The sequence below is a fragment of the Schistocerca americana genome, chromosome 4 (genome assembly GCF_021461395.2).
Source record: "Schistocerca americana isolate TAMUIC-IGC-003095 chromosome 4, iqSchAmer2.1, whole genome shotgun sequence".
NCBI classification, from domain to species: domain Eukaryota; kingdom Metazoa; phylum Arthropoda; class Insecta; order Orthoptera; family Acrididae; genus Schistocerca; species Schistocerca americana.
In genome coordinates, this window is record NC_060122.1 from 525,133,785 (window position 1) to 525,152,239 (window position 18,455).

Below are 18,455 nucleotides of genomic sequence, written 5' to 3' on the forward strand. Positions count from 1 at the left end.
TGAACCTCATACATAATGTGTGTACGTGTACAGGTTGTGACGCAAGAACGACGACGTAAGGAAGTCTGGGTCTGGCCTTGGGTTGTGCAATGATATACAAAGCGGTTCAGGCGACCGCTCCCATGAAGCGGGAATATGGGTTCGTGTCCCTGTGCGGCACAAATTTTCATTGTCGTCGTTGCCTCATACAACTGATGGTTGTTCGTATTCTCAACTGCGAACACATTTCATGTATTTTATAACGACTGCGATTACCGCAGCTCCTGTTTCTTTCCGAAATGCGTGCAAGTCCGAAGGAACATTGTATTGTTGTTCTCAACAAGACACAGCAAATCGTGCTATGATGACGTGTTCCCGCGACGGCAACCACCTCACAGTACTTTTGTATATGCCTGACAATTTTTGCATTACTTTGTGTTGTGTCTTGCACGTTTTGTTTATTGCATGTTACAGGCTTGTACACTGCCCTCAAGGTACTTTCGCGGAAACAAGGCTAACTGCGGTAACAAACACAATAAATGCTAATTGTATTATTAGTCTGTAACAAGTCTCCCGAGATCGTGGGTCCCTTACACCAAAATACTCAGAACGTAGCCCTGAAAAAACTCTGAAAATTTGACGTGGAGTTCTGGTACATTCTGTGTAAAATGCTTACGAAGCCACTTAGGTTATCGTTTTGACTTGTAGCCGATTGAGCGAACAACAGAACTGACGTTACAGATATGTTTAACTTACGGTGTGTTTACATGGGCCATATTTTATGTGAATGTGTTGCTGCAATTATGTTGTCTTCCAACATTACTACAATGTAGCTTCAGTACACGGTAAAGTTGCAGGACGACCGCGAAATACTGCTGAGAGATCAGGCAGTTGCAGGTAGGTGCCGAGGTATTGCCGTGGCGTTGCCGTATTGCAAGGCATATCTATCTCTGTCCTTGAGTCCAAACGTTTTCCCCTCACTCTCAGCTGTGCTTCCTCTTCCTCACGCCGACTACACTGCAGTTCCACGTCAAGTAATCGAGCTGTAAAACAATATTGTTTCGCTTCAGTTCGGAAGTTGTAACTAGAAGACTGTATTTGTTTGTTCGCTACTGGAATGTAAAAGGGGACAAACTAGACAACCATGAATTCCATAAACGCGGTGTGTACATCTACGACCAGAGCCTTTGAACACAGAAAATAACACAAAAAAATGTGAAATTGGTCATTATTGCTGCTATCCTCGAAGTAGAAGCTGTACAGCAGTGAGTCATAATTTTATTGTTCATAGTTTCTTAAGGCTTCTAAATTTTTTATAAAGCTTTATCACATGCATTTCCTTCTTTATGGGTAGCAACATCGCAACTGTCATTCTTTTTAGGGTTCCATCTGTAAAATAGAACTCTTGTATGATCACTTTGTTGTCCGTCTGTCTGTCTGTCCGACTGTTAAAAGCAACCTTTCTCAGGAACGGATAGACGTATCAAGTTCAGATTTACGTCGCATATTGAGATCCTTGATTCGTTGGAAGTGCATACGTTTTACGCCGCTAAGTCACTTCAGTTGAAAGACACTGCCATTTATGTCACATATTTTGATACTCGAAAACAGTCTCAACAAAACCTTTAGGGCGCTTCCCTGTGACATAGATTTACGAAATTTGGCAAGAGGCTAGGTTTCGCAGTACAAGTAAAGGAAAAAAATCAGAAAATTGTTAAGTAGTAATTTTATAACACAGAAAAAGGTTTTGTCATTTTTTTATCCATCTGTCTGTTTATCTGTCGGGCTGTTAAGACCATTTGTCTTGGGAACAGTTTGGCGTATCAAGTTCAAATTTATGTCACTTACTAAAATATCTAGTCCCTTGGTGGTGTAAAAATGGTAAGTTTGTAAGCTAGTGCAATCAAAAGATACGGCCAATTATTTCACATATTTTCATACTCGAAAACTAACCCATCAAAGCCTACAGTGTCCTTTCCGTTGACGTAGAATCATTAAATTTGGTAAGAAGTAAGGTTTCACAGTACAAGAAAAGGAAAAAAAAATCAGAAAATTGTTAACTAGAAATAACATAACACGAAAAAATATTTTGTCATTTTTTTTATCCGTCTGTCTGTTTGTTTGTCCGGTTGTTAAGCCCCATTTTTCTCAGTAATCGGTAGACGTATCAGATTCAGATTTATGTCAGATACTACGCTCTATTCGCTGTGTACAAAGTTTAAGCATCTACGTCAATGCAATCGAAAGATACGGCCAGTTACGCCACATATTTTGATACTCGCGAAGTGACTCACCAAAACTTAAAATGGTATGGTTGATCTAGAATCATGAATGCTGGCGAGAAGAAAAGGATCGACAGTGCAAGTAAGGGGAAAAATATCCAAAAATTGTTAATTTGTAATTATATGATGCGGAAACAATATCTCTTTGTGATTTGTTGTCCGTCCGTCTGTCTGTCCGTGCGCCAAGATCCCTTTTCACAGGAGTAGGTAGACGTATGAAGGTGTAATTTGTCATGCACTAAGATCTACGGCATTCGTGCTGTAAATTTCTACGTCAACGCAATAAAGGATACGGCTGTTTATGTCAAATATTTTGATACCTTGCCAGTATCTATACCGAAGACAGGGAAAAACCGTCATAATTCTCGATTTACGGGTTGTATGAACTATCTACGTACATAATTAATTTTGTAATAAAATGAAACACCTGCAGACGTCCTTCAGATGTTATTTATTGTATAGCGATGACTTTAGGTGACTCACAATCAGTACTCCATCTTCAGGCATTAAGTGACGCCGAGGGGGTGAACTCCAATCGTATAGACGATCCCATCAGTGTTGAAAAGACATAAAAATGTTAATGCTACGTGATGTGATATTTTCCCGGCGTTTTTGTAGCTTTTAGAATTTTCGGGTCCCCGACCGGGTCACGTCATTGGTTCTCCACGATATTTCCACCATCAGGCGTGTTGCCTCCTTCCGGTGGCTCCTGATGAGCTGTGCTGTAGTCGGAGTCAGCCGTTACTCCCCCTCCCTCCACCCCCCCGCCTGCCCCGCCCATCACACCGATCTAGTCCCTACCTGTGCATGCATCGTTGCGTGTGGTAGCCTTGGTGGGAGCGGCGAACTGTGGTATAGTGGATTTTCTGGAGACATTGCAGTGATTTGTGTTCCTGTTTTGCTTCCTGATGTTGTCTAGGTACAACCAGTTTAAAAGCACGCCTAATGTTCTTAATGCTGTAACAACTGCTTAGGAATGTTGTCTCCAAGTGTTTCAGCTCAGTTGTAACGCAGTCTTGGCCTCACAATCTTGGAGCGACACAATGTCAAATGTGTTTTCCGTCCATCCCCTAAGGAGTTGATACTACCAGGTTCAGTAAACCATGACTTAGCCCTTCGCCAACCGAGTTCTACCGAATATTCTTCCAATGCGGGAAGATACACTTTAGGGAAACTGTGTAGATTGTAAAAGAGAGATTCCGTGAACATAGACTCCACACTGTATTACGCAAGACAACCGAATCAGCCTGCCATAACATAGATTACAACAAAACTAAGACAATTAGGCAGTATTCTACCTTATGGGATTGTTTGATTAAAGACATCAAGTACTTTGGATCCAGGACGGTGTAATTAAATAAGTTAGTGGCCTACAACTGAGTCAGGCGTGGAACCTGCACAGAGCTCATAAAGAGCAAAGCGTTCTGGTGCACTGTCGTCCGTACTCGGCGGCGATAGCTCGGACACAAAATACGGCAGTTGGCAGCCGGACGTCTCAACCCCCCCCCCCTCCCCAATCGCCACCACCTGCACGGACAGCGACAGGTGCGGAGGAATGGAGGAGATAACGGCCAGTTAACACGGGACACCGATCCCAGAAGAGCAGCAGACGTTGGGACCCTCCTGAAGACGGTAACGTGTCTGGAAACATCCCCCGGCTGTGGCTGAGTCATGTCTCCGCAATATCCTTTCTTCCAGTAGTGCTAGTCCTGCAAGTTTCACAGGAGAACTTCTGTGAAGTTTGGAAGGTAGGAGACGAGGTACTGGCGGAAGCAAAATTGTGAAGACGGGTCGTGAGTCGTGCTTGGGTAGCCCAGTTGGTAGAGCACTTGCCTGCGAAAGGCAAAGGTCTCGAGTTCGAATCTCGGTCCGGCACACAGTTTTAATCTGCCAGGAAGTTTGGTAACGAGTCTATTTGCAGAAATGTCGTGGGTGACTAACGATGTGTCCTCGGTAGAGAGAATTCTATAATTAACAGCTATGGTATATTTGAGCCTAATACCGAAATGCACGAGGCGGATCTCGAGCCCGCCATTCCCGCTTACGAGGCAGCGACGCTACTCCGAGACTACGGAAGCCGGCCTCGAGCACACGGCAGTTGATTACTGCGCGTTAGTGCCTCGGGCCCAGCCACGACGCCACGTTCGACATTAACTGTAGTGTGCTGCTGAGTTACGGCCGCAGTAAGGCAGACGACGAAGACGGCACAGTGGTGGCTGCGTAACTCAGCGACGGCAGGTACAGGCCTGGAATGTGCTTGCAGTCCGCGGTACTAAACCAGCCGACAGGAGGACGCCGAGGGGGCGAGACTGCGGCAGCGGTTCCCGCCTCCTCTGCCCCACGGGGTGTAAATCGTGGGGGCGCGATTCAGACCGAAATTCCCGAGTGAATCTATGTTGCAAAACAGCACAGACTGCAGATGCCAATTTGTTTCGTTAATCACCGCCCTTAACAAAATGCTCGTAAATTATCAGGTTCTTGTTTAATACTCGAGGGAATTATATGCAGCATGTGACGGCGAAAATTTAAATAAAAGTTCCTTGAAGAAGAGAAGATTTTATGCAATAAAATTGGTTCAATGCAATTTTAACCCTAAATTACAGAACTCTCATCTAATTTCGATTTTAGTTGGCATGTCTTTGCCGTTGCCGCCAAACTGGACAATCAGCGACACGTGCTCTTGAGTATCTTTATGGTAAACGTTGTTGTTAACATTGGCTGAATTCTTTATTGCCTAAATCTAGCGGTTTGCTAACACTGGTACATTTGTCGTAAATGTAACGAATCTTTAGTATTGGTGTACCTGTTTTCTAATAATCGGCCTATTTCTTCCGTCTTAGTGTGGCATCATAGGAGAAACACCAAGCAATGTTAGTTTATGTCACACTGGCCCTATTCAGTGCTAATCTCGTCTTTTGCTACTGAAATTAGCTGGTACTGAGTTTGACACTAAGATGCTGGGTGATTTGCTTGAAGATGTTAGTAAAGGCAAAGACGATCGAGAATTTATTGAAGAGGAAAATATTCTTGATGAAGATGCTGTGTTTACGGATGACTGATGTAGAACAGGCTTTGAAGCGCCAAATAGGGAAAACGAGGAAACGGAAGAAGAACGCCTAGGTAACCGTACATGACAGCAGAAGACTCTCTATACATTTGTAATTAGTGCATAACATAAATTATGACTTCTTTTCCGATAAGGTTTTGAGCAGTGAAATTGTCATTTAGGGTATAAAATAGAACATTTTCTACTTGTTTTTGTGCATAACATGTCATTGGAGATTTAATAATTGTAATCAACTACCGCACAACATATAAACTCTGACTTCCTTTGGATAGAATTTGTAGTAATAAAATTTACCCTGGTTTAGTAACTGTGTAATATTTCCCCCCTGATTAAGTAGCTAATCTGCCAAGATTAGCTGCTTCAGTTAGGTTTCATAAAAATATGCAAAATAAAATATTGAGAGATGTACAGAGCGGACAGAAAATCCCTTTATATTATACGATATCCAAAGCATACGTTATAAGAGAAGAATTTGTTTTTAAGGAACCATTCTGTATATTAAAAAATAGATATAATGCTAACAGAACCGCTACTGGCTAACAAAATTAGAATTGAAGAACACGACATCAAAGTTGTTGAAAAGTTTAAATATTTGGAAGAAATAATAACACACAACCTGAATGAGAAATCTTCATAGCAGAGTAGAATAAACAAATTGATTACAAATCATCGTGTTACCAAGAACACAATTACAAAAATGCCTCACAATAGCCACAAAAATGAAACACTACAAAAAAGTCGCACAGTCGCAAATAACACATGCATATAACTGTATTTAAAACAACCAACACTGTAGCAGTAGACAGATTACTCAAAACAGAAAGAAGTATAGACAGAACATGTATCAATAAAAAGTACGAAAAAGACGGAGTGTGAAGAATAGCTTCAAATGAAACAGTTTGTAAAGAAATAGAACCATGGACAAGTACAATGAAAAACAAACGGATCTCTTTCTTAGGACAACAGAAAACAGAATTAGGAGGAGAATAATTGAGAAGTTATGGAATAGTACGAGCGGTATTAGATGGATAGCAGAGATCAAGGAGGACATGATAAAATAACATATTACGATGGAGGATTTGAAAGGCAAGACAGACGCGCTCAAGATGCTCCAGGACAAAAATATCACACGACCAAGAAACAGAGACTGGGAAGGGTGATTTAGGATGAGGAGAGAAGGGCACGATCGGAAAGAATGAAAAGGTATTGGGGCAACGAAAAACAGAAGAACCTAACTGATAATATTGACTAAGGTGGTCCAATGTAGACCATAAAATAGAATGAATAAATAAAAAATACTGTTAAATTTCCTAGAAAGTTTACAAAAGGAATTAAATTCCAGGGGGAAGATATGAACGTTTTGAAGTTTACCGATCACATTCTGTTCCATCAGAGACGACAAAGGACTTGTAATATGAGTAAAACAAAATGGTTAGTGTCTTGATAAAGGTTATAAGGCGAACATCAAGCAAATTAAAACAAGGATGATGGAATGTAGTCGAATAAAATCAGGTGACGATGAGAGAGTTTGATTACGAAGTGAGGAACTGAAGGTATTTGGGCAGCAAAATAACTGATGATGGGATAAGTAGAGAGGACAGGAAACGTGGACTTGGGATAGGAAGAAAATATTTTCTGAAAAAGAAGAAAAGAATGTTGGTGCGGAACATGACTTTAATTGTTGGAAAAACTTTTCTAAAGGTATTTGTCGGGAGTGGAGCCCTGATCGGAAGTGAAACATGGAGAATGAAAAACCCATACAAGAAGAAAATAGAAACTTTTGTGACGCCACAGAAAAATGTCGAAGAGTAGATTGGTAGAGTAACTGATGAAGAGGTGCTGAATACAATTGGGGAGAAAGTAAAAATTGGTAGAACTTGCCTAAAAGAAGGAATCATTTGATAGGATCTATTCTGAAGCATCAAGGAATTGTCAGTTTAGTAATGGAGGGCCGTGTCGAGGGTAAAAATTGCAGAGGGAGGCCAAGTCTTGACTGCTATGAGCAGGTTGAAGTGGATGCAGATTACAACTGTTATACAGAGATAAAGAAACCTGCACAAGACAGACTAGCATGTAGAGCTGCATCGTACAGCTTTCGGACTGAAGTCCGCAAAGACAGGTCGACAGTGTTGGCCTGGTGGCTTGTCTTACCTGCTGACCTCCTCCAGGCTGTGCAGGTAGTCGATGGCCTCCGAGGCGTTGTGGACGCGCTTGACGGCCGCCACCTGCAGGGAGTCGCCGCCGGGCCGCAGGCTCTGGTAGATGCTCTGCAGCCGCAGCAGACCTGCGCACGCAGCCAACAGCCACTGCTGCAGTTGCTTTGTAAAGCTAGCCACTGTTCTACACCAGTGTGCTCAAGCTCATGTACTCCGTGCAAACACTCATATTTCAGTCAATCGATCATCACCATATAATCGTCTACATCAGGCACTACGGAAACGGTCTTAGTGTAACATAGAGCAAACCAACTTGCGTGAATGAGTCTAATGCCGGCAACTGCAAGGATGAAAACATAAATATTTAACTTATTTTTGGTGCCGCAGTAAGAACTCTGACATACAGACTGGAGAGAACGTCCGCCTACTGCAAAACATTGTTTGACTGATTTTGTTTTACTGAAACGTGGTTCATCACTTACTGTCCTGTCTTAATTGCTTTTTACGATACGATATTACATACAGTGCCTGTGTTGCTCAGAAACACAGTGCAGTATCCCTTCGGACATGCATGCATCAGGCACAGCGGCGGCTAAAGCCGATATGAAAAACATGAAATGTATACACAGTTTCGAATATGGGCAACCATCGGCTGTATAATGGAATAACGACAATGAAAATCTGTACCGCACCGGGTCTCGAATCCGGATTTCCCGTTTATCGCGACCGGTCGCCTTACAATTTGGCTATCCGAGCACGCTTCACGGCAAGACCAAACCTCGATAAAGCATGTTGAAAACGTATGGATTTTGGGTCGTTAACCATGTTGACGGCATATGGGAGTTTGGGTCTGGCAGTGAAGCGTGCTCTCGGTGAGCGTGAAATCCGAGTTCGAGTCCAGGTCCAGGACAAGTTTTCATTGTCGTCATTAGATTATACAGCTGATGGTTGTCCATATTCGCAACTGCGAATATATTTAATGAATTTCATAACATCTGTAGTCCCCGCAGTGGCTGTTCCTTCGGACATGCATGCATGTCCAAAGGAACGTTGTATCGTAATTCGAAATTGCATAGGCACTCTAGTATCGTACAAATTTTCACTGTCGTCTTTCCATTATACAACTGCTGATGTACATATTAGCAGCTGCGAATAATATCTTTCATTGGGTTTTATTTCTCATTCTTTCTGAAAATTATTAAGACATATTAACATCTTGTGGAGGTTATACGAAAAAAAAGTTTTTACATATACTAAAGAGAGACAAGCGGGCGCTCGATTTTACATTGTGGCAGTGTTGAGACATGAAATGTTGTACGCTTGTCGTATGCTGAAAATTGTACCTAAATCCCTTATTTGGAAATAATATAGTCATATATTTTACCCCACATGACGCCATAAGTTATTTATGTTGGTATTTTTATATCTGCAAAGCATTCTACATCTTATTATCGGCAGACAACAAAAAAATTATTTTTCTTTTGTTTTTCGTCGAATTCAGACTGAAAATCGCTATATTATATTGCCTTTTTTGCATGTTACATACAGCTCGTGATGCCGCGGTCTTGCTTCCCTCGTTTCAGACTGGTTAATACACTTATTTCCTTTGGTAGTACCTTTATTAACTGTTAAACAGAAGAACAAGGTGTTTCTGCCACCATTTCGCTTGTTACTGTAGCTATTTGTTTCGTTTGTTCGAAGAGTCTTGCATGTTTTCAAAGTGCAGTTGATATATGAGATTTTTAACTCGTGTGTGCATGTTTGTATGCGTTTGTGCATGTTTGTATGCGTGTGTGAGACGACGCGTGTGCGCTTTCCCCATTTTTTTCGATACTTATGAAAGTAAAAGCATACTAAACTTTGAAATGAACGTATGACATCGTTCGCCGGGAGGCCCATTTTTGGGGAAGTTTGGCCGCCAAGTGCAAGTCTCATTTCATTCGACGCCACATTGGATGACTTGCGCGCCGGTGATGAGGATGAAATGATGATGACAACAACACAACACCCAGTCCCCGAGCGGAGAAAATCTGCAAGCCGACTGGGAATCGAACCGGGGCCCGCTTACGTGGGAGGCAAGCACGTTACCACCTAGCTAAGCAGGCGGACTACAAAAGACAATTATATTGCATACAGGCTGACCTGAACAACTTTACTACACTACATTATGATAGGTTGATCGAGACGGGTTGTTAATGAAAGTTATTTAATCAGGAGCTCTTGGGGTTTCTGAAATGTGTTTCTTTCCAAGTACACTCCTGGAAATGGAAAAAAGAACACATTGACACCGGTGTGTCAGACCAACCGTACTTGCTCCGAACACTGCGAGAGGGCTGTACAAGCAATGATCACACGCACGGCACAGCGGACACACCAGGAACCGCGGTGTTGGCCGTCGAATGGCGCTAGCTGCGCAGCATTTGTGCACCGCCGCCGTCAGTGTCAGCCAGTTTGCCGTGGCATACGGTGCTCCATCGCAGTCTTTAACACTGGTAGCATGCCGCGACAGCGTGGACGTGAACCGTATGTGCAGTTGACGGACTTTGAGCGAGGGCGTATAGTGGGCATGCGGGAGGCCTGGTGGACGTACCGCCGAATTGCTCAACACGTGGGGCGTGAGGTCTCCACAGTACATCGATGTTGTCGCCAGTGGTCGGCGGAAGGTGCACGTGCCCGTCGACCTGGGACCGGACCGCAGCGACGCACGGATGCACGCCAAGACCGTAGGATCCTACGCAGTGCCGTAGGGGACCGCACCGCCACTTCCCAGCAAATTAGGGACACTGTTGCTCCTGGGGTATCGGCGAGGACCATTCGCAACCGTCTCCATGAAGCTGGGCTACGGTCCCGCACACCGTTAGGCCGTCTTCCGCTCACGCCCCAACATCGTGCAGCCCGCCTCCAGTGGTGTCGCGACAGGCGCGAATGGAGGGACGAATGGAGACGTGTCGTCTTCAGCGATGAGAGTCGCTTCTGCATTGGTGCCAATGATGGTCGTATGCGTGTTTGGCGCCGTGCAGGTGAGCGCCACAATCAGGACTGCATACGACCGAGGCACACAGGGCCAACACCCGGCATCATGGTGTGGGGAGCGATCTCCTACACTGGCCGTACACCACTGATGATCGTCGAGGGCCACTGAATAGTGCACGGTACATCCAAACCGTCATCGAACCCATCGTTCTACCATTCCTAGACCGGCAAGGGAACTTGCTGTTCCAACAGGACAATGCACGTCCGCATGTATCCCGTGCCACCCAACGTGCTCTAGAAGGTGTAAGTCAGCTACCCTGGCCAGCAAGATCTCCGGATCTGTCCCCCATTGAGCATGTTTGGGACTGGATGAAGCGTCGTCTCACGCGGTCTGCACGTCCAGCATGAACGCTGGTCCAACTGAGGCGCCAGGTGGAAATGGCATGGCAAACCGTTCCACAGGACTACATCCAGCATCTCTACGATCGTCTCCATGGGAGAATAGCAGCCTGCATTGCTGCGAAAGGTGGATATACACTGTACTAGTGCCGACATTGTGCATGCTCTGTTGCCTGTGTCTATGTGCCTGTGGTTCTGTCAGTGTGATCATGTGATGTATCTGACCCCAGGAATGTGTCAATAAAGTTTCCCCTTCCTGGGACAATGAATTCACGGTGTTCTTATTTCAATTTCCAGGAGTGTATTTAACAGATCAGGTGCACCACATGGACAAAATATTAGTAGATATCCTGTTCACAATGTCCTTCGATGGGTTTCTGAAAATACACAGTTAGCAGAATATTCATATCTATGAATAATCAAACGAGATTATCATAGAGTTACTCTTTGTGAAATATAGGGGTTTGGCAAAAATCTGGAAACACCACGAGAAATGTGTGTTTGAATGTTAATGCAGATGGTAACCAAGCCTGCAGACTGCGCTGTTATTTTGGACCGGGAACAACATCTGTGCAGTGTCTTCAATTCGTTTCAAGGTTCAGTCGTGGACAGGACAGCGTTTGTGTAGTTGTCAGTGCACTGTATCGGAGCTTAAGTTAATTCGAACGTGGGCAAGCTGTTGCTGCCCGTGCGGCGGATGATTCCGTATCAATGAAAGTCGAGGTGTTTGGTGCTTCAAGAACATACATACAAGATTTATACAGCTTACAAGGAAAGCGGAGAAACATCATCCGCCATATCGCAACGCATAAGCAAGTGTGTGTTGAGTGATAGTGACGGACGGTCATTGAAGAGGATGGTGACGAAAATGAACAGGATGGCAGCTGCAAAAGGTGCTACGGAACTGAATGTCGCACGCGAACCCATCAGCACCAAAGCAACACGACGGGTGATCCAGAACCAAGGAACTGCAGGGCGATCTGGAATTCCAAAAGCACTCATTAGTGATGCATATGCCCATAAAAAAAAACGATGTGCCGAAGCAATAAAACCTTGAGTGTGGAGCAATGGAAGACAGTCATTTGATCGGGTAAGTCTTATTGCACACCGTTAACAAATTCTGACCAAGTTTATATCCCAAGAGTGAAACGTAAGGACAATTTTGGGATGCTTTGGGCAGCCATATTATGTTATTCCACGGACTCCATGGTTACTCTGCAAGATCACAGTACTGTCAAGGATTATGTGTCCATTTTTGCAAACAAGAGGATAAAATGTCGCATCCCCTCTGGCCACAATAGTCACCAGATCTCAGTATTATTCACCCTCTGTGGTCTAGTTTGCAGAGAAGGGTGCGTGACCTTTATCCACCATCATCATCGTTGGTCGAACTTACCAATCTTTTGCAGGAAGAATGGTATAAGATTCCCTCGAAGATCATTTTATTGTTGTTGTAGTTAGTGGTGGTGGTGTGGTCTTTAGTCCGAAGGCTGGTTTGATGCAGCTCTCCACGCTACTCCATCCTGCGCAAGCCTCTCCACCTCTGAGTAACTATTGCATTTACATCCTTACCTGCTTACTGTATTCATCTCTTGGCCTACCTCTGCAATTTTTACCCCCACACTTCCTGTTACGATGCTTGCTTATTTTCAAGTCCGTATCGATCTTAGTGCTGAGTTTTCACTCAGACGGCGCTTTGGCGTTAGGCGGTTGTTTCTGTGTGTGATCGCTGGCCGGAGCATAGCTGGAGGCGTGTGAGGAAGTAAGAGGTGGGTGCCTTGGCGTGAAGACAGTTCGGCTCGGCTGGGGTTGTTTGCGACTGGACGCCGAGTGGGGCCTGATGGGAAGACCGGACCGTGATTTTACGGTTAATAGTGTGGGCAGCGGCGTGGTTTGAATACCTTCTATGTGCGGCGGGATGTCATTTCGTCCTCCTGTCTCTCCGTCGCTGGGATTGCTATCCTCGTTTACCGTCCCATGGATGTATATCGATGGGGTACGCTGCTCTCCGTACTCTACTAGATGCTGGTGATGGAAGTGCGTCGTTCAGCGGCACGTTAGTCTGGGTGCTGTATGCTTGATCTTCAAGTGCATAGTCTTCGAGTGGCACTCCTTAGAGTTTCCCTTGCGCAGTTAGATTGGAGTTTATTTTGTCTTGTGGTGCTTCCGCTTTCCGCTAACGAAGGTTAAGCTTGATTCGGCACTCCGTACGACGCTTGGCACCTCAGCAGGCGGATCGGAGCCAACCTCGCGACTAAACTGAAGCCTTTGGACTGAGAGTTCTTGTGTTTTGCATATTGATCATAAACTGTTGTTTTGGTATTAAGTTGGCTGAGGTTTCTTATGGATTTCCCGGCATTTGGTCTGTTGTCCGGCCCGGGCTAGGTCTCGTTATTTTTAAAGTCGGTCCTTGTTTTGGCTTAATACGATTTTGGTTTACTGCCTGGTGGTTCTGGTAGTACGCCGGGTCGCTGTGGTTGTGTTGCATTTTGTATGAGGCTGTTTGCTCGGAGCCGTGGAGTACCATTTGTGTGAACTGCTTCACTGGGGAGTACTGATCGGGCCATTCTTGGTCCTCTGCGCTATGAAATAATTTTATTATTATTTTAAAGTAACATTATCACTTAAATTATTTAATTCTTGTTGCGTTAATTGCAACTTGTGTACTGAGACATTTAGTAGTGTAATTACGAAAGATTTAATAGTGGCACATGCCCATTTACCTGTTTCGTAATCTGTTAATTACCGAAAGACCTTAAGCTCATAGTCATATGATGTGATTTTCTTAAATTATTTTTATGTCATGTTATTGTTTTTTTAAATTTTCTGATCTCTGGTGTACTGTTCCAAGTATTACAATGTTTCAGGTAGCTATGACGTGGGTGGAACGCGCGGAACCGGAACGGAGAGAGTATTTGCGTGCCTTACGTGTTCGTTGTTGGCGCGGCCTGGTGTCCGTTGTTTGTTTTGGTGCTCCTGAGTTAAGTATTGTGTTGCCTCCTCCTTCGCGGTCCCGTCGTGTTCTTCTCATAAACATTTCCTTCAAGGCATTTTCGTTAATTTTATGCTAGTATTATTTTAATTTCTTACATTGGTAAAATTGTTCGGCCTTCATTATGCACACTGTTTGTCATAGCGGAGTTGATGTGCCATTGTAATTTCTTAAACTCCATTGTATGTGCCGTTCGTGATACATATTGTTTGTCATAATAGACTATTCCGTTCAAGACGATCTCAGAAAACTAGGACATGACAGACAGTGGCAAATTACTTGTAAAGACAGAGCAAAGTGGTTCAACATTGTCCATTCTGCAGCAAAAAGCCTTCATGGATTGTAATGCTTAATAATAATAATAATAATAATAATAGACTTGAGTATGACAATTATAATGTCTCATATATCATGATGTGCGTGTGTAATGGTGCAATAAATGGATGATTGTTATTTCTGTTTTTGGCGCCCTTCATGTCTCCTTTCTTGTCCCTATTGGTACGCTATCCTTGTACTTGTGTTGAATACCCACATCACTTCCCTGTAATACTAAATTGGTGATCCCTTGTTTGTCTCAAATGTATCCTATCAATCGGTCTCTTCTTGTCAGGTTGTACCACAAATTTATTTTCTCCTCACTTCTAATCAGTACCTCCTCATTAGTTACGTGTTCCACCTATCTAATCTTCAGCATTCTTCTGTTGAACGACATTTCAAAAGCTTGTATTCTCTTCTTGCCTAAGCTGTTTATCGTGAATATTTCACTTGCAAATATGGTTACACTCCATATACATACTTCCAGAAAAGAACTTGCTAACACTAATCTATATTCGATCTTAACGAACATCTGTTCTTCAGAAATGCTTGTCTTATCACTGCCAGTCTACAATTTGTGTGCTCTCTACTTCGTCCATCATCATTTATTTGGTCGCCCAAAGAGCAAAACTCATCTTGTTTTAAGAGTCTCGTTTCTTAATCCAATTCCCTCAGAATTACCTGATTTAATTCGACTATATTCCAGCGTCCTTGGTTTTCTTTTGTTGATGTTCATCTTATAACCTCCTTTCAAGACACTGTCTATTCCGTTCAAATTTCTGACAGAACTATAATGTCATCGGGAATTCTCAAAGATTTTATTTAGTCTCCCTGAACTTTAATTCACACTTCAGATTTTTCTTTCGTTTCCTTTATTGCTTGCTCAATGTACAGATTCAAAGCATTGGCGATAGGCTGCAAAACTGTTTCACTCGCTTCACTTTGTGTCTTGCGTCTGACACACACACACACACACACACACACACACACACATACACATACATACACGCATACATAAATTATAGAATTACTGTTTTATGCACAAATTGCTCTGAAACTCGTACAAAACTGCCACATGCCCAACGTCAGCGGCACAGTGTAAATGCCCCTGAATCACATGAAAAGCGTTTATGACATATAATGGAGATAGCCGTATGTACTCGTATAAGAGTATGCGCCTCATGTTGTTTAAGAAAAGTATCCAACCATGCGAACATCAGTGGAATAATAGAATTACGCGTTCAGAAATGCTGTGGAGTAGAGGTAGATGTCAAGCAGTTATGATTTCAGTTTGTGAATGAAATTAATTTTACTATCTGTTCTTCACATCACTGCGTAAGCGGTAAAAGTTTCTTATGACCTCACTCCATCCTGCATCACGCTAATAAGGGCGAATGAGGAAAAGTGTTAATCTCTTCCGTTAACACGCTGATGTGCGAAACTTAAAGACGGAAGTAACTTTGGCATGATGTGTGTCATTGTCAAGTAACATAGTACTTTGCGCACCAATTGGGTAATGTGTTCATGACTGTTTCTGTTGTTTTAGAACTGAGACTGGTTACAACAAAGATCGTAAGGAGTTGAATGTACTGTAAGATGTTGTCACTGTACCTACCTGTTTCAAGAACCGTCTACAAGAGATGGTAAAGGCGTTGATACATATTATACTTCTTACACGCTTCGTTGTGTTTGGTTGGTGAGAGGAGAGTTGGTAGTTGTGTAAAGTTCCTGATAGACATATCTGTACGTTGCAACAAAGTCACGGGTTCCATTTTAAAACTATCCATAGAGCCTCTTTGAGTAAGGCCATTTGATACTGTCAATGGTGATTCATTCGTAGCACTGGGACGGTCAGCTCGGCGGTCCATTGATGCTAAACAAAGAGGGTAGCCCATCTACTGGCACCAGGTTCCACTACATCCCCTTCATCATCATCAACAATTGAAACACGACACCAAATAATAAACGCGCTCCCCATAGTCACCTAAGCGACACTGTTAGAGCTATGACACCCCACAAGCCAAAGAGATACAAAACTGTAAAAAGAAGCGACGGATTTTCTCATCAGATTCTACAGAAACACAAGCGTTTTGATCAGCGAATGTGATTTCACGTCGAGTCGTTGCTTTCCTTGAATAACCCTGAGTCAGTAGATTCAGCTAATGGGACAGAAAGTGAACTATTTAACTGATGTAAAATAGCTGTTATCGGTATGTCATAAGTAGCTGAGTCCACAATACAAAGCTGCTATGCTGGGCGTATGCTAAGTTAAGCCGAGTTTTCCAAACCCTTGGATTAAAATTATACAGATGGTGGTGCTGTAATACTGAACATACACGCGGAGTGCAAGCTGAGCTTAATATCTGCAGCATAGTGCCCAGAGTCGATCGCGGTCCTCTGGTTTGGAGCCGTGTGGAGGGTCTAAACCAGAGGCTCAGACGACTCTGCGACTATAATGGTTGCAAATTCATCGACCTCCGTTATTGGGTGGAGAACCGTAGGGCCCCCCTAGACAGGTCAGGCGTGCACTACACACCGGAAGCAGCTACTAGGGTAGCAGAGTACGTGTGGCGTTCACACGGGGGTTTTTTTAGGTTAGAGGGACCCCCCCCCCCCCTTGGGCGAAAAGATAAAATACCTGACGGCTTACCAGAGAGGACATTATCATCGTTGATAAAGAACGTCCGTCCTCAGAGACCAAAAACAGGAAAAGTTAACGTAATATTGGTGAACTGCAGGAGTATCCAGGGCAAGGTTCCTGAATTAGTATCTCTTATTGAAGGAAATAGTGCGCATATAGTATTAGGAACGGAAAGTTGGTTAAAACCGGAAGTGAACAGTAACGAAATCCTAGACACAGAATGGAATATATACCGCAAGGATAGGATAAACGCCAATGGTGGAGGAGTATTTATAGCAGTAAAGAATTCAATAATATCCAGTGAAGTTATTAGCGAATGCGAATGTGAAATAATCTGGGTTAAGTTAAGTATCAAAGGTGGGTCAGATATGATAGTCGGATGCTTCTATAGACCACCTGCATCAGCAACCGTAGTAGTTGAGCGCCTCAGAGAGAACCTGCAGAACGTCGTGAAGAAGTTTCGTGATCATACTATTGTAATAGGGGGAGACTTCAATCTACCAGGTATAGAATGGGATAGTCACACAATCAGAACTGGAGCCAGGGACAGAGACTCTTGTGACATTATCCTGACTGCCTTGTCCGAGAATTACTTCGAGCAGATAGTTAGAGAACCAACTCGTGAAGCTAACGTTTTAGACCTCATAGCAACAAATAGACCGGAACTTTTCGACTCCGTGAATGTAGAAGAGGGTATCAGTGATCATAAGTCAGTGGTTGCATCAATGACTACAAGTGTAATAAGAAATGCCAAGAAAGGAAGGAAAATATATTTGCTTAACAAGAGTGATAGGGCACAAATCGCAGAATATCTGAGTGACCACCATCAAACGTTCATTTCTGAGGAAGAGGATGTGGAACAAAAATGGAAAAAATTCAGAAACATCGTCCAGTACGCCTTAGATAAGTTCGTACCGACTAAGGTCCAAAGCGAGGGGAAAGATCCACCGTGGTATAACAATCATGTACGAAAGGTACTACGGAAACAAAGAAAGCTTCATCATAGGTTTAAGAGTAGTCGAATCATAGCTGATAAGGAAAAGCTGAACGAAGCGAAAAAGAGCGTAAAGAGAGCAATGAGAGAAGCATTCAACGAATTCGAACATAAAACATTGGCAAACAATCTAAACAAGAACCCTAAAAAGTTTTGGTCATATGTAAAATCGGTAAGCGGATCTAAATCCCCTATTCAGTCACTCGTTGACCACGATGGCACCGAAACAGAGGACGACCGAAGAAAGGCAGAAATACTGAATTCAGTGTTCCGAAACTGTTTCACTGCGGAAAATCGTAACACGGTCCCTGACTTCAGCCGTCGCACGGACGCCAAAATGGAAAATATTGAAATAAACGATATCGGAATTGAAAAACAACTGCCATCACTTAGTAGCGGAAAAGCATCCGGACCAGACGAGATACCCGTAAGATTCTACAGTGATTATGCTAAAGAACTTGCCCCCTTTCTATCAGCAATTTATCGTAGATCGCTGGAAGAACGTAAAGTACCTAGCGACTGGAAGAAAGCGCAGGTCGTTCCCATTTTCAAGAAGGGTCATAAATCAGATGCGAATAATTATAGGCCTATTTCGCTTACGTCAATCTGTTGTAGAATAATGGAACATGTTTTGTGTTCTCGTATTATGACGTTCTT

General features: G+C 43.3%; 1 protein-coding gene across 1 annotated transcript in view; it reads right to left on the bottom strand.

Moving 5' to 3' along the window:
- The window catches only part of LOC124612890 (glutamate receptor 1-like), a 398,257-nt gene that overhangs the window by 130,457 nt on the left and 249,345 nt on the right, over positions 1 to 18,455 (bottom strand). Inside the window, exon 5 of the mRNA XM_047141343.1 lies at positions 7,480 to 7,612. Within this exon, the coding sequence (XP_046997299.1) occupies positions 7,480 to 7,612 (133 nt within the window). The remainder of the gene's footprint in view (positions 1 to 7,479; positions 7,613 to 18,455) is intronic.